The 22,429-nt window shown below is 43.2% G+C and overlaps 1 protein-coding gene across 1 annotated transcript in view; it reads left to right on the plus strand.

The window, feature by feature from the left end:
* CLTCL1 (clathrin heavy chain like 1) overlaps positions 1-22,429 on the plus strand; it is a 290,219-nt gene that overhangs the window by 196,393 nt on the left and 71,397 nt on the right. Inside the window, exons 7-13 of the mRNA XM_073629124.1 lie at positions 11,573-11,770; positions 11,857-12,057; positions 12,152-12,304; positions 12,393-12,515; positions 19,844-19,981; positions 20,555-20,719; positions 21,813-21,993. Coding sequence (XP_073485225.1) covers positions 11,573-11,770; positions 11,857-12,057; positions 12,152-12,304; positions 12,393-12,515; positions 19,844-19,981; positions 20,555-20,719; positions 21,813-21,993 — 1,159 coding nt within the window. The remainder of the gene's footprint in view (positions 1-11,572; positions 11,771-11,856; positions 12,058-12,151; positions 12,305-12,392; positions 12,516-19,843; positions 19,982-20,554; positions 20,720-21,812; positions 21,994-22,429) is intronic.

Raw genomic sequence — 22,429 nt, forward strand, 5'->3', positions numbered from 1 at the left:
CTTGATCTTGCCAGAAATGTAGTGTCCTTCTCACTTCCTGTAAGCTGCACTGCACAGAAAAATGAATCCATTCTATCTACTGTGCAGCCTAAGGTAACAACCATGGCTCCCTCTATAAATACAGTGGAGGACTAACGTTGCCAACCAGAAAGAAGCAAACTACTTTTTTTATTTTTTTGTTTTTAACTACCTTTAACATGATGATTCTTCTATCAAGCCTGTAGCTGCTCATAGCCACTGTGACTTCCATCTAGCAGCTTTGTAAATCTGTTGACTTCTCAACTGTGCCTTGGGGACTGTATACAGACTCCTTCAGGAAGAAGCTGCAGGGTGCTATACAAGTCCAGGGCTGTGACACCGTGATCACATGGGGTGATCCTGTCCCTAAATAGCCGTTTTAGATGCTACAGAACACATGATGCAGATTGAGATTGACTAAAAACAAAACTTCTAGTCTAACTACCCTGTAGAAGGAAGATGCTTACTTTTTCTGAGGGCGCTCAGGTCTGGTCATGTGATCGGTTCCCAGTGGCAGCTTCAGGGAGAGGAGGGACAACCAACAATAGATGCCTTATAGTAAGCTTATTGGTGACAACATTACACAGGCATTGCAGCCGTTGGCGATCTCTCCTTTCCCTTGAAGCTGGCTGCTGGGGAGATCATGTGACCAAACTTAAAGGGGTTGTAAAGGTAATTTTTTATTTTTTTTTAAATAACAAACATGTTATACTTACCTTCACTGTGCAGCTCGTTCTGCACAGAGTGACCCCGAACCTGCTCTTCTGGGGTCCCTCGGCGGCTGTTTCAGCTCCTCCCCGCAAGCACTAACCACCTTAATGCGAGCTCCCTCGCATGGTGGTTAGTTATTGCGTGCGCGCTCCCGTGATACAGCCGGCGGCTATAGCCGCTCGCTGTATCACTCGGCCCCGCCCCCCGGTGCGCCGCGTCATTGGATGTGATTGACAGCAGCGCGAGCCAATGGCTGCGCTGCTTTCAATCCATCCACTATAGCCAATCAGCGCCCAGGCTGAGTGGCTAAATGGAGATCGGGAGCGAGCGGCTGAGTTTCGAGGTGTCAGGTAAGTAAAACGGGGGGGGGGGGGGTGCTGGGGGCGGCGGTATTGTCAAAAGTTTTTTCACCTTAATGCATAGAATGCATTAAGGTGAAAAAATGTATACCTTTACAACCCCTTTAAGCGCCTCCAGAATAGGTAAGTATAGGCATGTTCCTCTTATAGGGTAGTTAGAATAGGATTTAGAAGGCAAGTGGAAGCAAATTTAAGCATAGTTGGCAATAGCCTGGAAGAATTCCACTTTAAAGAAAAAACACTTTTTTATTTCTAATTTTCTGAAGCTTGAAGGATCAATAAAAACATGACAAATTTAACAAATCTGTTTGTGGTGATACAATGTGTTAGGTAATAAAACCATTAGGCTTCATGTACACGGGGCGTCTAAAAACCTCTCCTGAATGCTGGAACTTGACGGCTAGTAACCGACGGTTAAAAACATCTGTTGTGCCACGTTTATGCGCGTTTAGCCGCACTTGCATTTGGAAGCATTTTTTTACAATGTAAATGGCTAGAAATGTATCTCCATTGAAAACGCCTAAAAACGAAATGCGGCTAAACAAGAGTTACTTATACAAATGCCAATAAACTTCCGTCCTTAATGCAATTTTTTTGCTTAAAAAAAAATGCCACTAAACTTAACTGCCTCTAAACAACTATAAACTACTGTGATGTGTGTTTTAACCACTTCAGTCCTGGAAGGATTTACCCCCTTCCTCACCAGAGCACTTTTTACAATTTGGCACTGTGCTGCTTTAACTGGTAAATGCACGGTCATGCAGTGCTGTACCCAAAAAAAAAACGGAGTTACTTACCAGTAACATCCTTTTCCAGGAGTCTTTCAGGACAGCACCATAGAGAGACCTTGGCTCCTCCCATCTCAGGAAACACCGTCTTAGATTTCAAGATTTAAGCCCCACCGTCCCTCCGGCCCCTCAGTTCTTCAAGAGTACCCCCGGCCAGCTGGGGAGACACAAGAACACGTCATACTAGCTTTTATCTTACCTGACGGTCTCATGCAATCAGTTCTTCAGGAGTATCCAATAATTTGGGTGTGTACCAGTGCTGTCCTGAAAGACTCCTGGAAAAGGATGTTTCCGGTAAGTAACTCCATTTTTCCCCATTCCGTCTTTCAGGACAGCACCATAGAGTGGATAAGCGAGCGCCTTACCTTAGGGTGGGACTACTGCCTGTAGTACTTTACGCCCAAAAGCCTGGTCTTTTGCTGACAGCAGGTCCAATCTGTAGTGCTTCACGAACGTGTCAAACGTTGCAGCCCTACAGATCTGCTATGGAGAAGCACCAGCCCACTCTGCTTGAGAAGTCACCATTGCCCTGGTGGAATGTGCCTTAATGCCTTCTGGGTGCTAAAACCCCCTGACTACGTAAGCCTGAATAATGGCTAACCTTAACCATCTGACTATTGTACGCCTAGAGGCTTTGAATCCTTTCTTAGCCCCTGAAAATAACACAAAAAAAGATTCAGACTTCCTAAGGCCTCTTTCACAAGAACGATCCAGTTTTTTAGGCGGACCTGAACGGACGCTCCATAGACCTCTTTGGATCGTCGGATGTCAGCGGTGACATGTCCGCTGGCATCCGACCCGCTCTGATCCGAAAAAGTGTAACGGAGGAAAAACCTACGTTTCCATCTGTGATCGGATCAGGTGACGACGAACTCTACGGTCCGTCTGCATCCGATCTCCCATAGGGGAGAGCTCTGACAGGTCCGTCACAGTGTGCAGCGACGGACCTGTCATCTGCCTGCTCAGCGGGTATCGACGGAGCGATCCCCCGCTGAGCAGAGCGGGCTCCCTACATGGACACGTCCGTGTGAAAGAGCCCTAAACTGTTTAGTACTGCCAAGTACTGAAGGACGCACTTTTTAACGTCCAATTTATGAAAAATATGTTCCTGTTCCCTCACATGATTTGAACAGTAGGTAGGCAAAATAATTTCTTGGCCTCTATGAAAATTAGAGGCCACCTTTGACAAAAAAAGCCAGATCGGTTCTAAAAATCATACGGTCCGGAAACACCTGAAAAAAGGTGCCCTAATAGAGAGGGCTTCAAGTTCACTCACTCTCCTTGCCATAGTGATTGCCACCAAATACACCGTTTTGAGGGTGATCAATTTTAACGTACAGGCCTCTAATGGCTCAAATGGTTCCACCATGAAGGCCTGTAAAACTAAAGAAAGGTCCTACACTGGGAAGGGGGAGACTCTGACTGATCTCTGTCAGCTTAAGGCTTTAAAAAAAACTGGCTATCCACGGCTCTGTTGCTAGCTGTTTTTCCAGAAAAACGCTCAAAGCGGATACTTGACCTTTCAGGGTGCTAAGGGCTAACCCTTTGTCCGCCCCTGATTGCAGAAATTCTAATACCGCTACGGAGCTGCGTACATCAAAGGAACTTTCTGTGCACCAGCTATTGAAACGTTTCCACACTGTCAGGTAGATAGCTTGCGTTTCCCTTTTTCTGCAACTTAGGAGGGTTGTTACTAAATGATCCGAGAAACTCTTGCCCCAATTTTTTTCACACTTTCGTTTTTTTTTTTTTTTTTTAATATCATTTTTGTTATCACAGAGAATGTAACTATCCCCTATGATAGCAATAGGTAGTGACAGATGCTATTTTTTATAAAAAAAAAAAAAAATTGGAATATTAGACTCTAGATCTCTTCTCTGCTCTCAAAGCATCTGACCACACCAAGATCGGTGTGATAGGATGCTTTCCCAATTTCCCATTGGCGAAACCGAAGTCATTAAATGCTTGTAGCTTCTGGTTTCTTAGGCCATAGAGATGGTTGGAGCCGTTCTGATCTTTGATCAATTCTATGGTCAGCTGGCGGAACCGCCGGCTGCATTATCAGGTTCCCCGGTGGGACAGGAGAACCCCGAGAAAACCAAGGAAGACGATGGGAGGGGGTGTGGAGGGGGGTACGGTCCCCCCCCCCCCCACTGCATGTAAAAGCAGTCTAGCGACTAATTAGCCACTAGGATTACTTTTACATGAAAGCCGACCGCTGGCTGAAAAAAACGATACCAAGATGATGCCTAAACCTGCAGGCATCATTCTGGTATAACCACTCAAACTCTAGCAACATACCAGTACGTTGCTGGTCCTTGTCGGGCATATATTGTAATGTTCTTTTTTTTTTTTTTTTTTTCATGCAGCTTGTGGGCTGAACGAAAAAAGATATTGATCGGTGAGTATGCCCAACATTAGAATACTGCCCTGCATCCACCCACTTCTAATGATGGGCATACATATGCCGTTTTTTTTTTTGTTTTGTTTTTTTTTAACTGTGGTGATGAAATCACTTCCTACAGGGCTGGAGTCGCTGATTTACATATCGTGAGAGCTAACGCTGTTGCTGACAAGATAAATAAATCAGTGCTGCAGCTGAATGGTGTACCTGAAAAGCAAAATGGTAACAATAAAACATTAACTCAATAAAACAACAATCTGTGCCAAAAAAAAAAGAGTAAAAAAATATATGCCGACACATGGAGGCAATCGCCCCTCCACCCCTGCCCCCATGCTTCGGCATATATTCTCTTTTTTTTTTCTTTTTTCTTTTTTTTAGTGTTAAAAAAAAAAGCAAGACCTCTTACTGTTATCTCACGTATATATTCTTATTATAGCCAAATTTACCACCCTAACTCCTCCCACAGATTTTACACTACATAGACAGTAATATACCGAAACGTGCGGATTGTTCCCAATTGGTGTGCTATTACTTTGTGGAACGTTTCGCCGAATGGTTCACGAAATATCGTCGTTTTTGTGGCGAAATTGGTCCCATAGGAATGAATGGCGAAATGTTCAAAACTAGAGTGGGAGGTGACAAAATCTGAAAAATCAGGACATGATTTCTAAACTGCCACCACTCCCTCATTTTCAAGCCCACCTACACAAATCTTATATCACAACGTTCAGCTATCCCTGCTTCCACTACACATGTCCACGGCTAAGCCATAGTCCTGATAGTTTTCACAATATGGCCATTTGTTTGCAACTCACGCCGTCCATTGACATTCATTGAAACTCCACTCTAGCCACTTCAAATTTGAAGGGCAATATCTAGCTGTTGCTGTCAAGATAAATAAATTGGCGCTGCAGCTTAATGGCGTACCTGAAAAGCAAAAAAATGGTTAACACTAAAACACAGTAAACAGTAAAGTATAAAAGAATTACATTACTGAAAAGCAAACATGATAAAACATAGTAACAATAAAACTTTGCAGTTAAGCATAGAATACAGTAAAATAAGAGCAGGACAATAGAGAGAACAATAAAACAACTATTTTTGGCATTCATTTTATATTTTTTATTTTTTAAACTTTTATTTGTAACTGTAACGGTTCAGTTCCAGGTTCGGGTCTCTCAAAATGCAATGGCATCTTTGGAGACCCTGTGAATATAGTGGGTGTCACGCCTATATCCGCATTTCCTACAGACACATTTTCTTTGGGGTGATTGTTGGATAGGGGTACCAGGAAGGACATACGGAGAATGCCTCTCATACAGCCGGTTTACTGCATTTGTTTTGGGAAGTTGAAGCACAGCACCGTCTGGAAACAGAAGGGCTGTGACGATCTCTTCCTGGAATTTAAGGAAGGATCCAGTTCGTCCTGACGCTTTGTATAGCACATAAGCGTTCAGCAGAGCCAATTGGAATAAGTGTACAAACACTTTTTTTATACCAGCGTCTGGCCTTACGGTCAATTATATACAGTGCCAACAACTGGTCGTTGAGGTCCACCCCTCCTATATTAAGGTTATATATTTGTGGACACAGAGAGGTTTCTCCACAACACCAGTCGCCATTTGAATTTGGACCGTCGTGTCTGCGTGAAGGGAGGACAGAACAAAAAAAATTATTATTATCCCTTCCCTTCACTGCGAGCAAATTATTACTTCTCAAGCAGGTTCTCTCCCCCAGCCTAAGACTGGAATCTACAAGCCGCTGGGGTAAGCCCCCGGTGATTAGATCGCACAGTGCCACATGCGCCAATTCCATGATCAAACAAGTGACTAAAAGTGGCACACTCGTGTAATAATTGTCCACGTACAAGTGGTACCCCTTTCCGAATAAGGGTGACACCAAGTCCCACACAATCTTACCCTATGTAGTCTGGGCAGTTCTCCGACCCCCTCCTGACTATCTTTTCCCTCGTAAACCATAAAACTATATGGCCCCGTCACGGAGCTTGTACATCTTGACCCCATATCTGGCATGCTTGGTGGGAAGATACTGTTTGAAAGACAAGCGGCCAGAAAAATTAACCACTTCCCGCCCGCCCACCGTCATATGACGTCCTGGGCTTTGAGTGGGTATTTCTGAATGATGCCTGTAGTTACAGACATCATTTAGATATTGCCGGTTTCAGCCGGCGAATCTCTACAGCATAGGAACGATCATAGCGGCCGTTCCGCCGCTTGATCGTTCTTACGGGAGGCAAGAGGGGATGTCCACACACCCCCAAAATAAAAAAAAAGAAAATTATAATTAACAATAAAAAAAAATAAAAAATTTTTAAAGCGCCGCTGTCCCCATGTGCTCGCACGCAGAAGCGAACGCATATGTAAGTCCCGCCCACATATGAAAACGGTGTTCAAACCATACATGTGAGGTATCACCGCGAACGTTGGAGCGAGAGCAATCATTTTGTCCCTAGACCTCCTCTGTAACTCAAAGCATGTAACCAGTAAAAAAATTTCAAGCGTCGCCTATGGGGATTTTTAAGTACCGAACATTGGCGCCATTCCACGAGCGTGTGCAATTTTGAAGCGTGACATGTTAGGTATCTATTTACTCGGCGTAAATGAATGAAATATAGGAACTAGTGCGCAAAACCACACCCTCATAAAATAAAATATAGTACCAGATGAGAAGCAGCCAACATAGATCAGTGTACTCACACACCTCTGCCAAGCAAGTATTAAAATATGGTATAATATGTGGCGCTAATCTATCCTTATGTACCAATTCCAAATATGTAAAAACCACACAGTGCTTCAACAATAAATAAATAAATATGACATCCTTTTCCAAGTGCAATGTGCATATATAATGGCAATATCCTATGATGACCAGTGCATCCAGATATTGTAGTTCCTTATACTCAAACACATGCAAAATATATTAAAGTGCTCCGTGCAAAATACAACTCCTGTTGCAATTGTTAAAACCAACATATAAACGGTGACACAATGTGCAGAATTACCATAAAGTGCATGCATGCAACTAAAGATACACTTATGGATACAATAATTCATAAATTAACCATAAATCCACAAAGTTATACTATCAAAAATTAGTGCATCAAATTATTGCAGTAAGATTCCTCGTGCTCATTAACATATATTACAGTGCTCCTTGCAAAACGTAACTCCTGTTGCAATTAGTGAACAACAATCAAAGTAACAAAATGTGCAAAATAGCATAAATGCATTTGTGCGACTGAAGATGCGACTAAAAACCCAGCATCCCCATATAGACAATATTATACATCTAAAGTGATAATTGTGCAATAAAGTCCCCAAAAACGCTGTTTCATGCACTGTGACTTGTAATCGCCACAAAGGAAAGTTTATTATAAGGTGCAATTAAAGGTGACTTGTGACTTTTGACAGGTTCTTCCACTCTTGTTCTGATGCGGGACAAATTGTTTCCCCCAGCCTCTCACCTGCAGTAGCGGCCCCCAGTGGGCCGAATCAAGCAAGAAATGCACAGATGGATGGTGCTCTGTATAGGAGATGGATCTCCTCAGGCAATCCCACTTCCCGGGAAAGGATGCCGGTGGATCTAGCTCTCTGTAGCAAACACACTACTTGTGCTAGCCACCTCACCAGCTTGAACCACACTTATGCAACTCGCCACGTCACCACGTGATACTGCAGTGCTGGTTTGACTACGACCAGGGTGTACTAGGCCGTTGGTGCTTGCCAGTTCACCAGAAGGATGAGCGGCACCAGTACTGGCTCTTTGCTCCATACGAGAGCCCTGCGGTTCTTGCATCTCAACAACAGCAGAAGAACAGGGTCGGTTACGCCTGACCCTGGCAGGGACCACTACTCCGTCATCAGAGCTCTCCGTCGGGGTGCCGCTGCGGTCTACAGGTTCGAATATTGAACCTGAATCTGACAGCTGATTTCCTCTTCACTCTCATCTGTCAAGCTCAGAAACGTGTAGGCCTCTTCACTAGTGTACCTTCGATTGGACATTTTGGCCTCTAAATGTACTGGTACAACTAGTGAGACTCACTGGAAAAAAGAGCACCTGACTGTCAGCGATTGCTTCAAACGCTACCAAAAAAACTTTTAGCCTTCGCAGGGATCAGGCCTGACTCTGCAAGCGCTGCCGCTATTTTTGTCTTGTGTTTTTGTAAGTGACAGTGATCGATTGTTACTGCACTTGGGTGGGCTGGGCTGGGTGGAGGGGTTAAACGCAGGTGCTAGCAGGTATCTGGGCTGATCCCACTAACGCTGCGTTTTTGGGAATCCTAAACTACTAGGGATGATAATATAGATCTGATCATATATTGAGCCATTCAGACACTATACTACTAAGGGAGGTGTATGGTGCATGCGTGGGTGTTAGCGCTACTGGCACTAATCTGACGCTGCCTGGGGCGACGCAGACCCTAACTGACGCTAATACCTAACTGATGTCACCTGCAGGGAGATTAGGGGGTTAAACCTTTATTGGGTAATATACGGCAGGTGCCCTGACGCTAGAGCTGCACGATTCTGGCCAAAATGAGAATCACATTTTTTTTTTTTTTTTGCTTGGAATAAAGATCACAATTCCCTCGGTGTAAAATCTTTCACATTATACAAAAAAAGATTGGTGTTAACTTTACTGGTTATTTTTTTTTTTTTTTAATTCATTAAAGTGTATTTTTTTCCAAAAAAAACCTGTATTTGAAAGACTGCTGCGCAAATACAGTGTGACATAAAATATTGCAACAGCCACCATTTTTTTCCTCTAGGGTCTCTGCTAATAAATATATATATATGTTTGGGGGTTCTAGCAAAAAAAAAAATTATTTTAACTTGAAACCAACAAATGTAAGAAAAAGGTTTAGTGTTTAAGTGGTTAAACTTCCCTCATTTAGACACCGAAGTGTATTCGTTTGATCTAAAGGACAAATCGTTACAATGTTTATACTTAGTTTCACTGCTAAAGAATGTTGTGGTACTTGGCAGACTGCCCGTTTTTTTTCTGTTGAAGGCTGACAGCGTCAACAGAGCAGAGAGAATTCTCTCCATTGAAAGAATCGGGAAAATACTTAAGACCGCAAGGGGGAAAAAATTGCGATAATGATTAATCGTGCAGCTCTACCCGACGCTATAAAAACAAACTAACCAGCGTCACCCGTAACACTAATACGGTGATCACTGGTGATGGGATGAAAGGGTAACTAGGGTGCAATCAAGGGTTTAAAACCTTTATTAGGTAGTATATGGGGGTACCTGAAGCTATAAAAACATGACGGTGAATCTAATCAACTAACTGGCCAACCCGTGACACTAATACGGCGATCAGAAAAAAGATCTATTAGTGACACTGGTGACATGGGGTGATCAAGACGTTAAACCTTTATTAGTGGGGTAGCCTAGACCTACCTGGGCCTACTTCTAACTGCCCTAACACTTATTACAGTCACAAATTACACAATGCAGTGATCAGTGAAAAAAATCTGACAACTGCAATTGGTGACACAGTGACAGGGAGTTGAAGGGGTTAACTGGGGGGGGGGGGGGGCAATGGGGGGGGGGGTGACAAGTGTACCGGTGTTAGTATAGTGTTGTGCAAGTCACGTTTAGACGTCCTCTCTCTGGAACAGACAAGCATTCCACGAGGGGAGACTACATCACTTTCCCTGCCTGTGTTAACACTTACAGGCTGGGGAAGCATTTTCATTCGCCAGAACCGATCAGCAGGTCCAGACCAATGATTTCTGATCTGTAACAAATCCGACCGGCACAAGCACAAGGGGCGTGCGCTAGCCGCCCATTTGCGCACCCGTGCCATTCTGCCTATGTATATCGGCGTGTGGCGGTCGGAAAGTGGTTAATAAATGATGGCACCAACCTCAGTTAGTGCTATAATGAAAAAGCTGCCCCTTTTTTAAGTGAACAAGCCACCCATTAGCATATGGAAAATATATAAATGTAAGGACGGCGCTAATTCAACATCTCATAAAACAATAACAAAAAAAGGTCCACAAAACCTTGTAGAAAGTATTCAATATTGTGAAATAAGTGAAAATGATAAGTCTGTGCTTCACCAACCCTCGTGTGAGAGAGAGAGCTTCCTGAAGACGTGAACCCACGAAATGCATTGAGGCTGTGTGCTCTTTGGCACTGACGTCACTTCCAGTTTACCTGGTTCCTATCTCTCGAGTGGGTGGAACGCACGCTGAGAGTCGGGGGGGGAAACAGCGTGTTTTACCCTACTGCCCTGTACACACAATAGGACTTTCCGATGGAAAATGTGTGATAGGATCTTGTTGTCTGAAATTCTGACCGTGTGTAGGCTCCATCACATATTTTCCATAGGAATTTCAGACACACAAAGTTTGAGAGCTTGCTATAAAATTTTCCGACAACAAAATCCGTTGTCGGAAATTCTGATCGTGTGTACACAAATCCAACGCACAAAGTGCCACGCATGCTCAGAATAAATTAAGAGATGAAAGCTACTGGCTACTGCCCCGTTTATAGTCCCGACGTACGTGTTTTACGTCACCGCGTTCAGAACGATCGGATTTTCCGACAACTTTGTGTGACCGTGTGTATGCAAGACGAGTTTGAGCCAACATCCGTTGGAAAAAATCCATGGATTTTGTTGTCGGAATGTCCGATCAATGTCTGACCGTGTGTACCTGGGCATACTAGTGAGCTGTACATGCCAGTGCTAGCCTATAGCACCAACGAATGTAAGTGCAAACTTCAGGCTATATTATTAGCATATTTGTACAGGCTATATTGCTCTATGTCATTCTATTCTGCTTCCTTTTGAGTGTCTGTCTGCATAAGAATTGCAAGATATATAGCAGCTGATATTAGACAAGCCACTGACCATCCCTCTCTGATGTTGTTTACCTGTCCACATATATGATATCTATGCAATTGTTGATTTAGCAAATTGCTGTTTGAGTTTTTTCTCTCACACGAGTGTTGGTGAAGCACAGACTTTTCATTTTCACTTATTTCACAATATTGAACACTTTCTACAAGGTTTTGTGGACTTTTCTTCTTTTTCGTTATTGATTTATGAGACGTTGAATTAGTGCCGTCCTTTTATTTATTCTTCATATACTCCATGTACATGAACAGATAAGAGAACACAGAGGAGACTTCAGGGGCTTCTAAAAAAAAGTCCAACTGCTCCTAAACGTCTGTTTATCAGCAGCAGTGTACATGAGGCCTTAAATATAGAAAATTTGCATTTTACACAGTCTGATAATTTTTTTTTTTCTTTTGCAGGTGCTTTCAGTTTGTGTAGAAGAAGACAACATAGTGAATTATGCTACAAACGTTTTGCAGAATGCCGATTTGGGGCTACGAATGGCTATTCGAAGCAACTTAACTGGAGCTGAAGAGCTATTTGCTCGAAAGTTTAACACCTTGTTTGCTCAGGGGAATTACTCTGAAGCTGCCAAAGTAGCTGCATCTGCTCCAAAGGTATCCCAGCTAAAAATTAATCACCAGACACTATAAAATGACAAACTGTATCCTTCATAATATGTGGAATTGTTCGGTCTCTCCAGGGAATTCTTCGCACAGCGGACACCATCAGGAAGTTTCAGACTGTACCAGCTCAGCCTGGACAAGCATCACCTCTGCTTCAGTACTTTGGGATTTTGCTAGATCAGGGTCAGTTAAACAAGCTAGAATCACTAGAGCTTTGCAGGCCGGTACTGCAACAAGGACGCAAGCAACTTTTGGAGAAATGGTTAAAAGAAGATAAGGTAAGAGCCATACCCTATATTATCAGCAGTTCAATCAATAATATTGTGAACCATACTGACTTGTATAAATCAATTCCCTTTCCATTTTATTCAGCTTGAGTGTTCTGAGGAGCTTGGAGACTTGGTAAAGGCGGTGGATCCAACTCTTGCACTTAGTGTTTACCTGCGTGCTAGTGTGCCAAACAAAGTGATTCAATGCTTTGCAGAGACTGGCCAATTCCAGAAAATAGTTCTTTATGCCAAAAAAGTAAGTCTTCCCCAATAGCTTTTAAAATACAGCTGGATTTTTTTTTTCATCACAACTGAAAGCCTTGTTCCTATTTCTGTTTCTCCAGGTGGGATACACTCCAGATTGGATCTTCTTGCTTCGTAGTGTCATGAGGATCAGCCCTGATCAGGGTCTACAATTTGCCCAGATGCTTGTACAAGATGAGGAACCTCTTGCTAACATTAACCAGGTAAAAGTTGTCCAGAGACTTCTGTGACAAATGCAGACCTATGGCAACGTTTAAAGGATAAGTTTACCTTCGGGAACATGTTCCCCTTTTTAGGGTGGAACATGTAACGTATTCCTGCTCCTGCAGCTCTCAACCCGATTCCCCCTTCCCTGTGACATCGAGATGGGGATCTACACCCCACACCCGCTGTCGCAATTTGAAAGGAGCGTGGCCATGTGGGGCTCCACCCACACGGCCGAATCATTTATTCACAAAGTTCTGTGAATGAATACACTACAAGTACTGACTGCCTTTGCTGCTGGCGGCTTGTAGTTTTCAATGAACTACAAGACTACTGGTGAGCATCCATGTAGTTGATTGAAGTAACTGCCTGCCCATATCAGAGGCACAGTCAGACAGCTACACTAACAGTCTGCAGGATCCTGACATTACACCCGTGATCTGCTGATTGTGTGTGCAATGCTTTACAGGCTTACTTGCAAAAGACTGTGCCTTTTATTAATTTATTTTTTTAAGGTGAACTTATCCTTTGATTTGTACCCAGAACAATGTAACATTACTTTGAAGGACATACTTTGTCGATAGCTTGGATCTTGAAGAAAGCCTGGAATGATCATATGCAGCTGTCGCTCTTGTGAATTTTTTTCCCTATTTTTACATTTAATTGTTCAATTATACACCCACCTATCAATAATTAAACTGTAATTATGTCTTTTCTGTAGAGTCTTGTATAATCCAATTACAGGTCATGAGCCTACACAATGTTATTATGAGTCAGTGTTCTGTGTATAATCACATCAGTAAAGGACTTGCAACTGTTTTTTACTGCAGAGATTATTATTCTGTATTTGATATCATTAGTTTATCAGAGTATTAAAAAAAAAAACGCTTTTGGGAAGGATAAACCAGTCATTTGATCCAAAGTTAAAATCTGCTAGCTAGAAAAGCAGCACATTGTCTTTATCTGTTTCTTAATCATGCATTCTAGGATACATAATTTTAGTGTTAGACAGATGGGTTATGCAGCTACCTGCAGGTGATTGGACACTGGGAAACAAAAACTGTGAGGACAGTCCCAGCATAGTTTCTCCCATTTTCCGCAACCCTCCTTTTCTTTAGGTGTACATGCATCCTATCTCTCTGCTCTTAGAAAAGCAAACTTTTTTTATTATATTTATCCTTTTACATGATGATTGTTCTATTAAGCCTGCAGCTGCTCATAGCCACTGTGGCTTCCATCTCATAGCTTTGCAGATCTGTTGACTTCTCAACTGCACCTTCGGGGACCGTACCCAGACTCCTCCAGGAAGAAGCTGCAGGGAGCTGTACAAGTCCAGGCCATGACACTGCCACATGGGGTGACCCTGTAACTGAAGACCACCTTGTTTCTATGCCCACAGGGAGGTTGAATAGGTAGAAGGAACTTGTCCCCATATCCTGCTAACTACAGGGACCACAAGACACTGTCAAAAGTTATGGCTTTGTCTCCTGATGTTAACAATATGGCGCCGGGCTGGATCGTTTGTGGACAGCCTTTTGTGGGATTTGGCTGCTTTCCTTTTAATATTGGCACCATTTGTTCTGTGCGGTCGCTCCTGCATGGGTCTGAGATCCCTTTCTGCACTCACACAGCCTTGAATGCATTGAAATTTGCTGTGCAGACACGTGCCATTTTAGTGTCTTGTCTCCCAGCCCTGACACAGAAAATTTCTCCACTTCCTGCCCCTTCCTGGTTACAGGGCATCGCAAACCCTGATTGTTTCTGAGCTCCCTATGCTTATAGTTAATGATCACAGAAAGCATTTCCTCTTTCTGTTCTACAGCAAAGGTAGTGAGTAACCCTTTGGGGTGGTCTTTCTTTCAGTGGATCATAGGTGCAGGGGGAGAGTATCGGTGGACCTTGGGGGGGCTCACACAGTGCTAACCGCTCGGGAAGGAGAGGTGGGGGGGGGTGGAGGAGCGGAAGAAGAATTATTCTCAGCCACTTTATATGCTCCTGCTCCTGATTATTTTCTTGTGTCTCCTATGCTTTCTGAAGAGGAAGAGGGCTACTCGCCTGATTGCTGAGATCTCTCCCATGCTCTCTCTATCCTTACTGCTGCAGTATGCCTCTGTCTTGCCCTGGAGCAGCTTGCATTACACTGGCCAAAGGTTACCAGTCTTGATTCCTTAAAAATGCCTTCCTTGTGCCCCTCAAAAACTTTGCTCAGCAGTAAAATATTTCAGGGATACTACTCTAGCCTTTTCACTGTCCACAAAGCAAATGGAGGCATTTGCCACATTGTGGATTTTAGGTCCAAAAACTGGGGGGGGGGGGGGGGGGGCACACCCTTCTCTCAATATTAAGAATGCCTACTTGCTCACTATTTTTCTTTTACATCAGCAATACTCGATTGTGCTGTGAGCACACATCATTTCCAGTTTGTTGCAATTCCGTTTGGCCTGTCCACAGCACCTGATGTATTGCCTAGGGTATTGCCTCCCATTTTAGCTCTGCTACACACTCAGGATATTCCCCTCCTGAAGGAACAGTCGATCTAGGCCTTGTCAGCCATTATCTATCAAACAGACTCTGCAGAGGTGCAAATGAATAATAAATCTCCAGTGGTCAGTGCTGGAACTGACCCACTGCTTGTGCCTGATTCTGAACATGGTCCAGTCCAAGGTTTTCCTCCCTCCAGCAAAATTAGGGCCCTCAGCTCCCTTATGGTCTAGGGGTCACCCAACCATTTGATTTTGCATGAGGGTCTTGGGCATGATGGTAACCTCCACTCCATACCGTTGCAACAGTACATTTTGGCTGCATGGGACAAACAAATGTAGTCTCTGTATCAAACCATTAAACTGACAACCCCAGAATCGGGCTTGCTCTATCATAGTGGATTTCCATACAGGATCAGGAATCTGGGTCCTTTCTCCCAATAACCTGGAAGGTCCTCATATGATTACCAGCTTTTCAGTCTGGGGTGGCGTCCTGGAAACTATCTCGGTACATGTTACCTGGTTGTTGTCAGAAGCCCAACATCCTGGAACCCAGAGTGATTCAGTTGTCCCTCCAGCGCTGTACCTCTTGTCTGTAAGGACACCCTACCAGGGTTTAGTCTGACAATGCCGTGCTGTGGCTTATATCAATTATCAAGGAGGGCACATGAAGTCACACCTCTCCTTCTAACTTAGATGGAAATTTACATTCTGGCCTTGGCTGCAGTGCATATTTCAGGTGTGGAAAATTGGCAGGCAGATTTTCCCAGTCATCAGCTTCTGGTTCAAGGGGATTGGTCTTTTCACACAGAGGTGTTTCAAGACCTTTGTCACAGATAGGGGACACCAGATGTGGATCTTCTGACAATCCAGGTTCAGCCACCAGCTGGACAGATTTGTCAGGACCAGGGATCCATGGTCATTTGCAGTCGATGCCCTGGTGGCTCTGTGGGATCAGTTAAGCTTTTCCCCTGCGAATTCTCCTTCCTTGATTGCTTTGCAGTAGGGTTGCACCAATACTAGTATCGGTGCTGATACAGAGTAATTGCCCAAGTACTTGTACTCAAATGCTCCCGATGCCTAATCCGATACGTTTGCCTGAAGAGACGGCTGCGCTCGCTCCTGGAAGTCAGTGTGCAGAGAGAGCTGAGAGCGAGTCCTGGCAGCAGCGGAGAGCGAGTCCTGACAACAGCTGAAGGTAAGCTGGCAGGGGTGTGGGTCACAGCCGCATGTGCCATCAGAATCAGCAACCGAGCCATCACATTCATTAACGGAAGTGAAGGCTCGTGTCTCCGTCAGAGATTGAACACCGCAACGTCCATCTTGGTACACCCTGCACTCAGCCGCAGTAAGCCTGCAGTCACAAGGCGGCAGCAGACATCTTGTTAAACCCAGCCCATATAGTTGACTAACTATATGGGCTGGGTATAACAAGGTGTCCGCTTCTGTCTTCTGACTGTAGGCTTTCTGCGGTTGAGTGCAGGGTGTACCGAGATGGGCGTTGCAGCACTTGTATACTTGAGTGCAAAATCCTCCAAGTTTGAACTGTTTTTGTCTCTCATCATTCATTTTTCATGCCAACAATTGCCAATGCAATCAGTGCTGCATTTCAGTGCCCATCAATCAGTGCCACCTATTCTTTTATAATCTCTTCAGTTACAGTTCTTCATAATTCTAAAGAAAATATCTTTTAAAAAAAGTATTGGCGAGTACTTGGAAAAAAAGTGTCAGTATTTGTACTCCATCTTAAAGTGGTGTCGGTGTAACCCTACTTTGCAGGATATAGGAATAGTGTTCTGGTGATCCACATCACACAGGAACTCGCCCAGGAGGACGTGGTACTTGGAACTTAGTAAACTTCTGATGTTCTCTTTATGGGCCCTACCAGATTAGTCAGGTCAGTCCACCATTCTGCTTCTTAGTTGATGGATTTAACAGCTTGGCTGCTGTTAAAGGGACAGTAGTCTCTCAAGCTCAATTATCCCCACGTTTGGAAATAACCATCTTGCAAAGTCTACCGTTAGGTCTACTTTGCCTGGTGTGAGGCTAGGAAATTCCACCCCAGGAAATACTTTGGGATGAATTTGGTCTTTCCCACAGTCAGGTCTGGATCAGCATTTAGCCTTAAGGTACCATCTAAGGTCACATTTGTGCCCTAACCATTATTTTACAGAGACCACTTGCATCTCACTCATGGATTAAAGCTTATGTGCAGGTGTTGCTCTTTCAGTACACTCCTCAGTAACTCTGTGGCACCTCAAATTTTTTTTAAATGGTTCTTCAGAACTCACTCAGAAAGTTGCCTTGTTCTTATCTGTCACCTAGTGTTACATAGGGATACTCTTATTATGTGGCATAAAGCCTGTTGACAGAGGCTGGGATAGAGCGCACTGTGCATGCGTGGGTTTAGAAGACAAACCTGCTCGATTCTGGGAGTGGGCACCTAAAGGTCAGAGTCACCTTGAACTTGGGCAGGATAGGCTGATCAGTCTCAGTGGGAGTTTTTCTGGTAGGCTTTCGAGAGATGTCTTTTATGGCCTAATGTTAAAGATTTTCAACCATTGCATGGCATGAGATCACCGTGAGGGATCTATTGTCAGTCATTTCCTCTCCTGCAGACTTGTACTGATCCCCTCTGTTCTCTGGGCCTTTCATTTTTCTTATCGTTTGCAGCCCTCTTTCCCCACCAGGCTTTTGTTCAGCCTCTCCCTAACCTGCACAGAGATGGCTGTTCCTGATCATGGAGCTACTGCTCACTCAGTGAACTGACCTCACAGTGCTGAGCAGTCCAGGATTCAGCACAGCTTCAGCAGCAGTAAGGAGTGGTACCTTTCTAAGCAGGGCAGTGGTAGCAAGAAGGAGAGTGTACAGGAGAGGTAGAAGCCAGAATAAGGGGAACAGGGTGTTGTAGTGACCGCACCTGAAAAAATTTACTAGAAGCTTGTCACACGAAAAGGAGCAGGAGCTTCTTTTGGGGCGACAAACATGGATGAGGCAGCCCATTCAAGTGAATCATGTGAGAATCACATTGTCAAAATCTAATAGCGGGAACATTACATGATAATGTGAACAGGACCTTAAACTGCCCCAGTATCTGGTAGAATTCCCAGAAAAAGTTCTGTCTCCCCTCCCTCCTAAGCACGGACTTGTGGCCATTACAGACTGCAGCTCCATTCATTTTCATTACACTCCTGCACCCTTTCCCCTAATCCTTTGCGATGCATCATCCAGAAGGGAGGAGGAGTGCTGCACTCTGTTCTCTCCCCTGTGTAACACTGCTGCCGCCGGGAGAAAGATTAGAGGAGGGTGCAGACACACATGCCGCCCTCTGTGTACTCTGTGCAGTGGAAGAGAGAGAGTAGGCACCGGAGCTCAGTCTGCTCTCCAACAACACAGCTGCAGGAGGGGACACAACCCACTCTGTCACTACCAAGAACAGCCACTCTTTACAGCACACATATCCGTGGCATCTGGTTCGGCTACACTAATGCACACATGGTGATTACGGTGTGCCCAGGCATATCCGTCGCACCCCTATGTTATGTATACAATGTTTCTTGTCTACCCTCTAGAGCAATTTTTTAATTTTTTGCACTCATATTAATATCTGCAATTTTGGCTATAAAATTATTCAAAACCCCAAAACATTATGCATTTTCTGAAAGCAGAGGCCTTGTAGAATAAAAAGATGTTTGCTTCAGCTTTATATGTCAAAAAAAGTGTGCGGTCTCTTTAAATTTTAATTATCAGCAAAACATATGATAAAGTTACATTTTATCAAACAATGAATGACTAAAATATCATCAAAACTCATTTAATCATTTATTCATAAGCATGTGAAAAAGTCCAAATCCACATATCATCCAGTGCTTCAAAGTGCTCAGTGCTCAAATGTAAACAAACTAGTGCTCCAGTGTTCAAAATGCTGGTTCAAAAGGCTGTTAAAACAGTGCAGTCTGCGTGGCTGCAGGTCTCATTGGCATGCCCGTGCGTGATGTCATCAAAAATCAAGCTCCGGCTGACGCGTTTCCCTGTAATAGGCAGCCTCTAGTATAGGAGACTGATCTTGGATGTCACTAGCTCCTTTTTCCTTTTTTTTTTAATCTGGCTCTTTAGTCCTAGCGGAAGTGACAACCGAAAACAAATGCAGTCCCAACATGTGAGCTGAGGGAGGCTGCCAATAAGGCAAAGGAGTCCAATAACTCCACACAGCGCTTACAAAAAAGCCACGGCCCTCCAATAAAAATTTAATAGTAAACCAAAAAAATAAAAACAAATTAAATAATCCAGCCACCCAAACTTAATATGAGGGTGTGTACCGTAAATCACCATCTAGTGCCTCCATATACGGACTGCATTTGGACACATACGGACACGTATACAGTTGGAATTCATATCCATAATAGTTTATTCATATGCTATAAATAAAAACAATGGAAAAAAAATAAATCCTAAAATACTGTTATTAATGAAGGAATTGACATTCGCAGAAGAGCCCGGGGACCGTGGGGGGCTCGGACACATTTTTACATTACAGCTGGTGTCTTGCTAAGGAGAGCAAATACAATCTCATGGCTGTTGCCTCAGCCATGAGCTTTTTTTTTTAAAACCCTTCACTCTGGACGTGCATAGGATGTCCAGAGAGGCGAAGTTGTTAACAAGAGATATCCAGGAACCCTTAGCAACCAAACAACCACCATCTTTCATTTTGCAAATGAAAGGTGATATCTGGGAGTTATTACATGTGCTAAATATTTTGCATAGATATGGCTTGGTGTGTTGCCTTTTGGCAAAAAGCCCCCAAGGGCAGATTCATGTGTGATTTGTTTTTTTTTCCTTGTTCCCAGATTGTTGATGTGTTTATGGAGAACAGTCTCATTCAGCAGTGTACTTCATTTCTGCTAGATGCACTGAAGAACAATAGGCCAGCTGAAGGTCACCTACAGACTCGCCTTTTGGAGATGAACTTGATCCATGCTCCACAGGTTCTTATGTTTTTATTTGTTTGTCATGCATTAAGGTATAGCTAAAAGCAAAACTAGAGTGGAGAGGGATTAGAACACTTGTCATTTTTTATTACCATCTGTGTCCCCATTAGGTAAATTCAACCGCTTTCTTTGTCCTGTTTACTATTAGCAGTGAAAGTAATAGAAAATCCCAAATTTTGGGATGTCCTTAGAAAAGTAATAGAGGGGAAATCTTCCAATGGTAACATGGTTCTGGTGGTCTGGGGGTCCCCAAGGCATTCCCCTAATTTGCAGGAATTTCTTCTCACTTCCTGTTTTGGTTATGGGATAAGAAGTGAAGGGAAATCTCCCTAATGGAACACAGATGACAAAAAATAAATCAACAGGGGATTTAACCCTTCCTTTACTCTATCCAAAATGAAGAAAAATGTTCTGCCTATAGTTCTACTTTAAGCCTAATACTCATATGGTTTCAGTTTTCAGTTAATTTAAAATGTCTTTCCAAAGTTTTTTTTACAGGGTAATTCTGTAAGATAATAGATGACCATGCTGGTTGACTTTTTTAAATGTATGTCTCATAATCACTCTCAGGTTGCAGATGCTATCCTTGGGAATCAAATGTTCACTCATTATGATAGGGCACATATTGCCCAGCTGTGTGAGAAGGCTGGACTGCTGCAGAGAGCTTTGGAGCATTACACTGACCCATATGATGTCAAACGTGCTGTGGTACACACACATCTTCTTAACCCAGAGGTGAGCTATTCTAAGATGGGTATGAGGATTCAACAGGGATATGATCTTATGTCTAAAGACATGTTGTCACAGCAGAATCACCCTGACAAACCGATCTTGGAATGGATGTGAAGAGAGCAGGGGGTTGATCATCTGAATTGGGTTTTGCTAATCGTCCTTGTTCCCTGAGATAACATTAACACGAGAGGTTGCATGTTTTTCACTAAAACTGTGAAATGCAGGCTCCATCTTTGATCGAGTGGGTTATAGAAATTGACCATATTGAGATGATGGAGACACTCCTGTCAGGTGATTTGGACACATATGAACAATGTTACCAGATCTGGCGCCCCTGAAAGTTGCTCAGGGAATCCTCTGAAATGGGATATATACAGGTCGGCCGTAAGACTTGAACCCAGTCTAGAGGTGGGATGAGCGAGGCAATGTCTGTTCATGAGCCTAATCCCGGCTGCATTAGGTTTTTTTTTTTTTCCCCAGTTTTTGTTTGGTCTTGGTATGTGTAATGTGCCCTTCACCCTTATGAGAGTTGAAGATGGAGAACTATAGTAAACCATAGACCACAATATGATCGGGTTAGTCTTGCTAGGGGTCCAACAATATAAGTAACCCAATGTATTATTTTATTTTTTCCTTATAATATATGTTGGTAGACGCTCCCCAATGGTATTCTAATTAGTTCAGGCCATTTATTGGGTAAGGTTTTTTTTGTAGGGTGTCTGTATATGTCTGTGTAACATGTCTTTGTTATGTACATTTCCTATAATATTATTGTACTGATGGTTTGTGGTATTTGGATAATATCTCTTGTTTAAAATCTTCAATATAATTAGACTGAAAACAAATAAAACTGTGAAATGCTTCTTCTAGTACTGATGTATTGGCATAGTTTAAAACTGAGGAGTGTTTTGAAATCCTGCTGAATAATTTTATGTCTCTGAGAAATAGCAGATAGCTCAACTAATGATTCTCAGGGAACTAATAATTTGTGTTGTCCCTGAGAAGGATGCTAGGCAGGACAATAAAAGTGTAGATTTTACATTAGTATATTACTTATGTCTTTACCGGAAATGTATTTTTCCTTTTTGAAAATTAGTGGTTAGTGAACTTCTTTGGCTCGTTGTCAGTGGAGGACTCCGTAGAGTGTTTGCGGGCTATGCTGTCAGCCAACATCCGGCAGAACCTTCAGCTCTGTGTCCAGGTGGCATCAAAGTACCATGAACAGCTGGGCACCCAGACTTTGGTTGAACTCTTTGAATCATTCAAGAGTTATGAAGGTATGTGCATATGATCTTCTACAGTTATTGTTATATTAGAACCATAAAGCCCCCACCAGGTTATGACTCTGTACAATGTCTAAAATAGCGTACAAACCTAAAACTCACCATACACATTACAATCTGACCATAAAATCTCTGTACAATAAACTTTAGTTTTACCAAAACAATTTATTGTGAGGACCTACCTAAACTATCCAATCAGTATCCAGTTAGGTGGTAGGCCCTTGCACCATATAGTTGTTGGTAGATCTAAAGAAGATTATACTGACTAAAAATAAAGACAAATAGATAAACCCAAACCGGTCAAGGTAAAATGCTAGTTAAGTTACCTCACTTCCGGTTTCAGAGCTGTCATTCCCTGGCTGCTACAGCCAGCAAAGAAGCTAATCAAGTACGATCTATGCTTCAGTAGCTGCTTTGGAGGTCAAAGGAG

This window comes from Aquarana catesbeiana, linkage group LG01 (assembly GCF_042186555.1).
Source record: "Aquarana catesbeiana isolate 2022-GZ linkage group LG01, ASM4218655v1, whole genome shotgun sequence".
Classification (NCBI taxonomy): domain Eukaryota; kingdom Metazoa; phylum Chordata; class Amphibia; order Anura; family Ranidae; genus Aquarana; species Aquarana catesbeiana.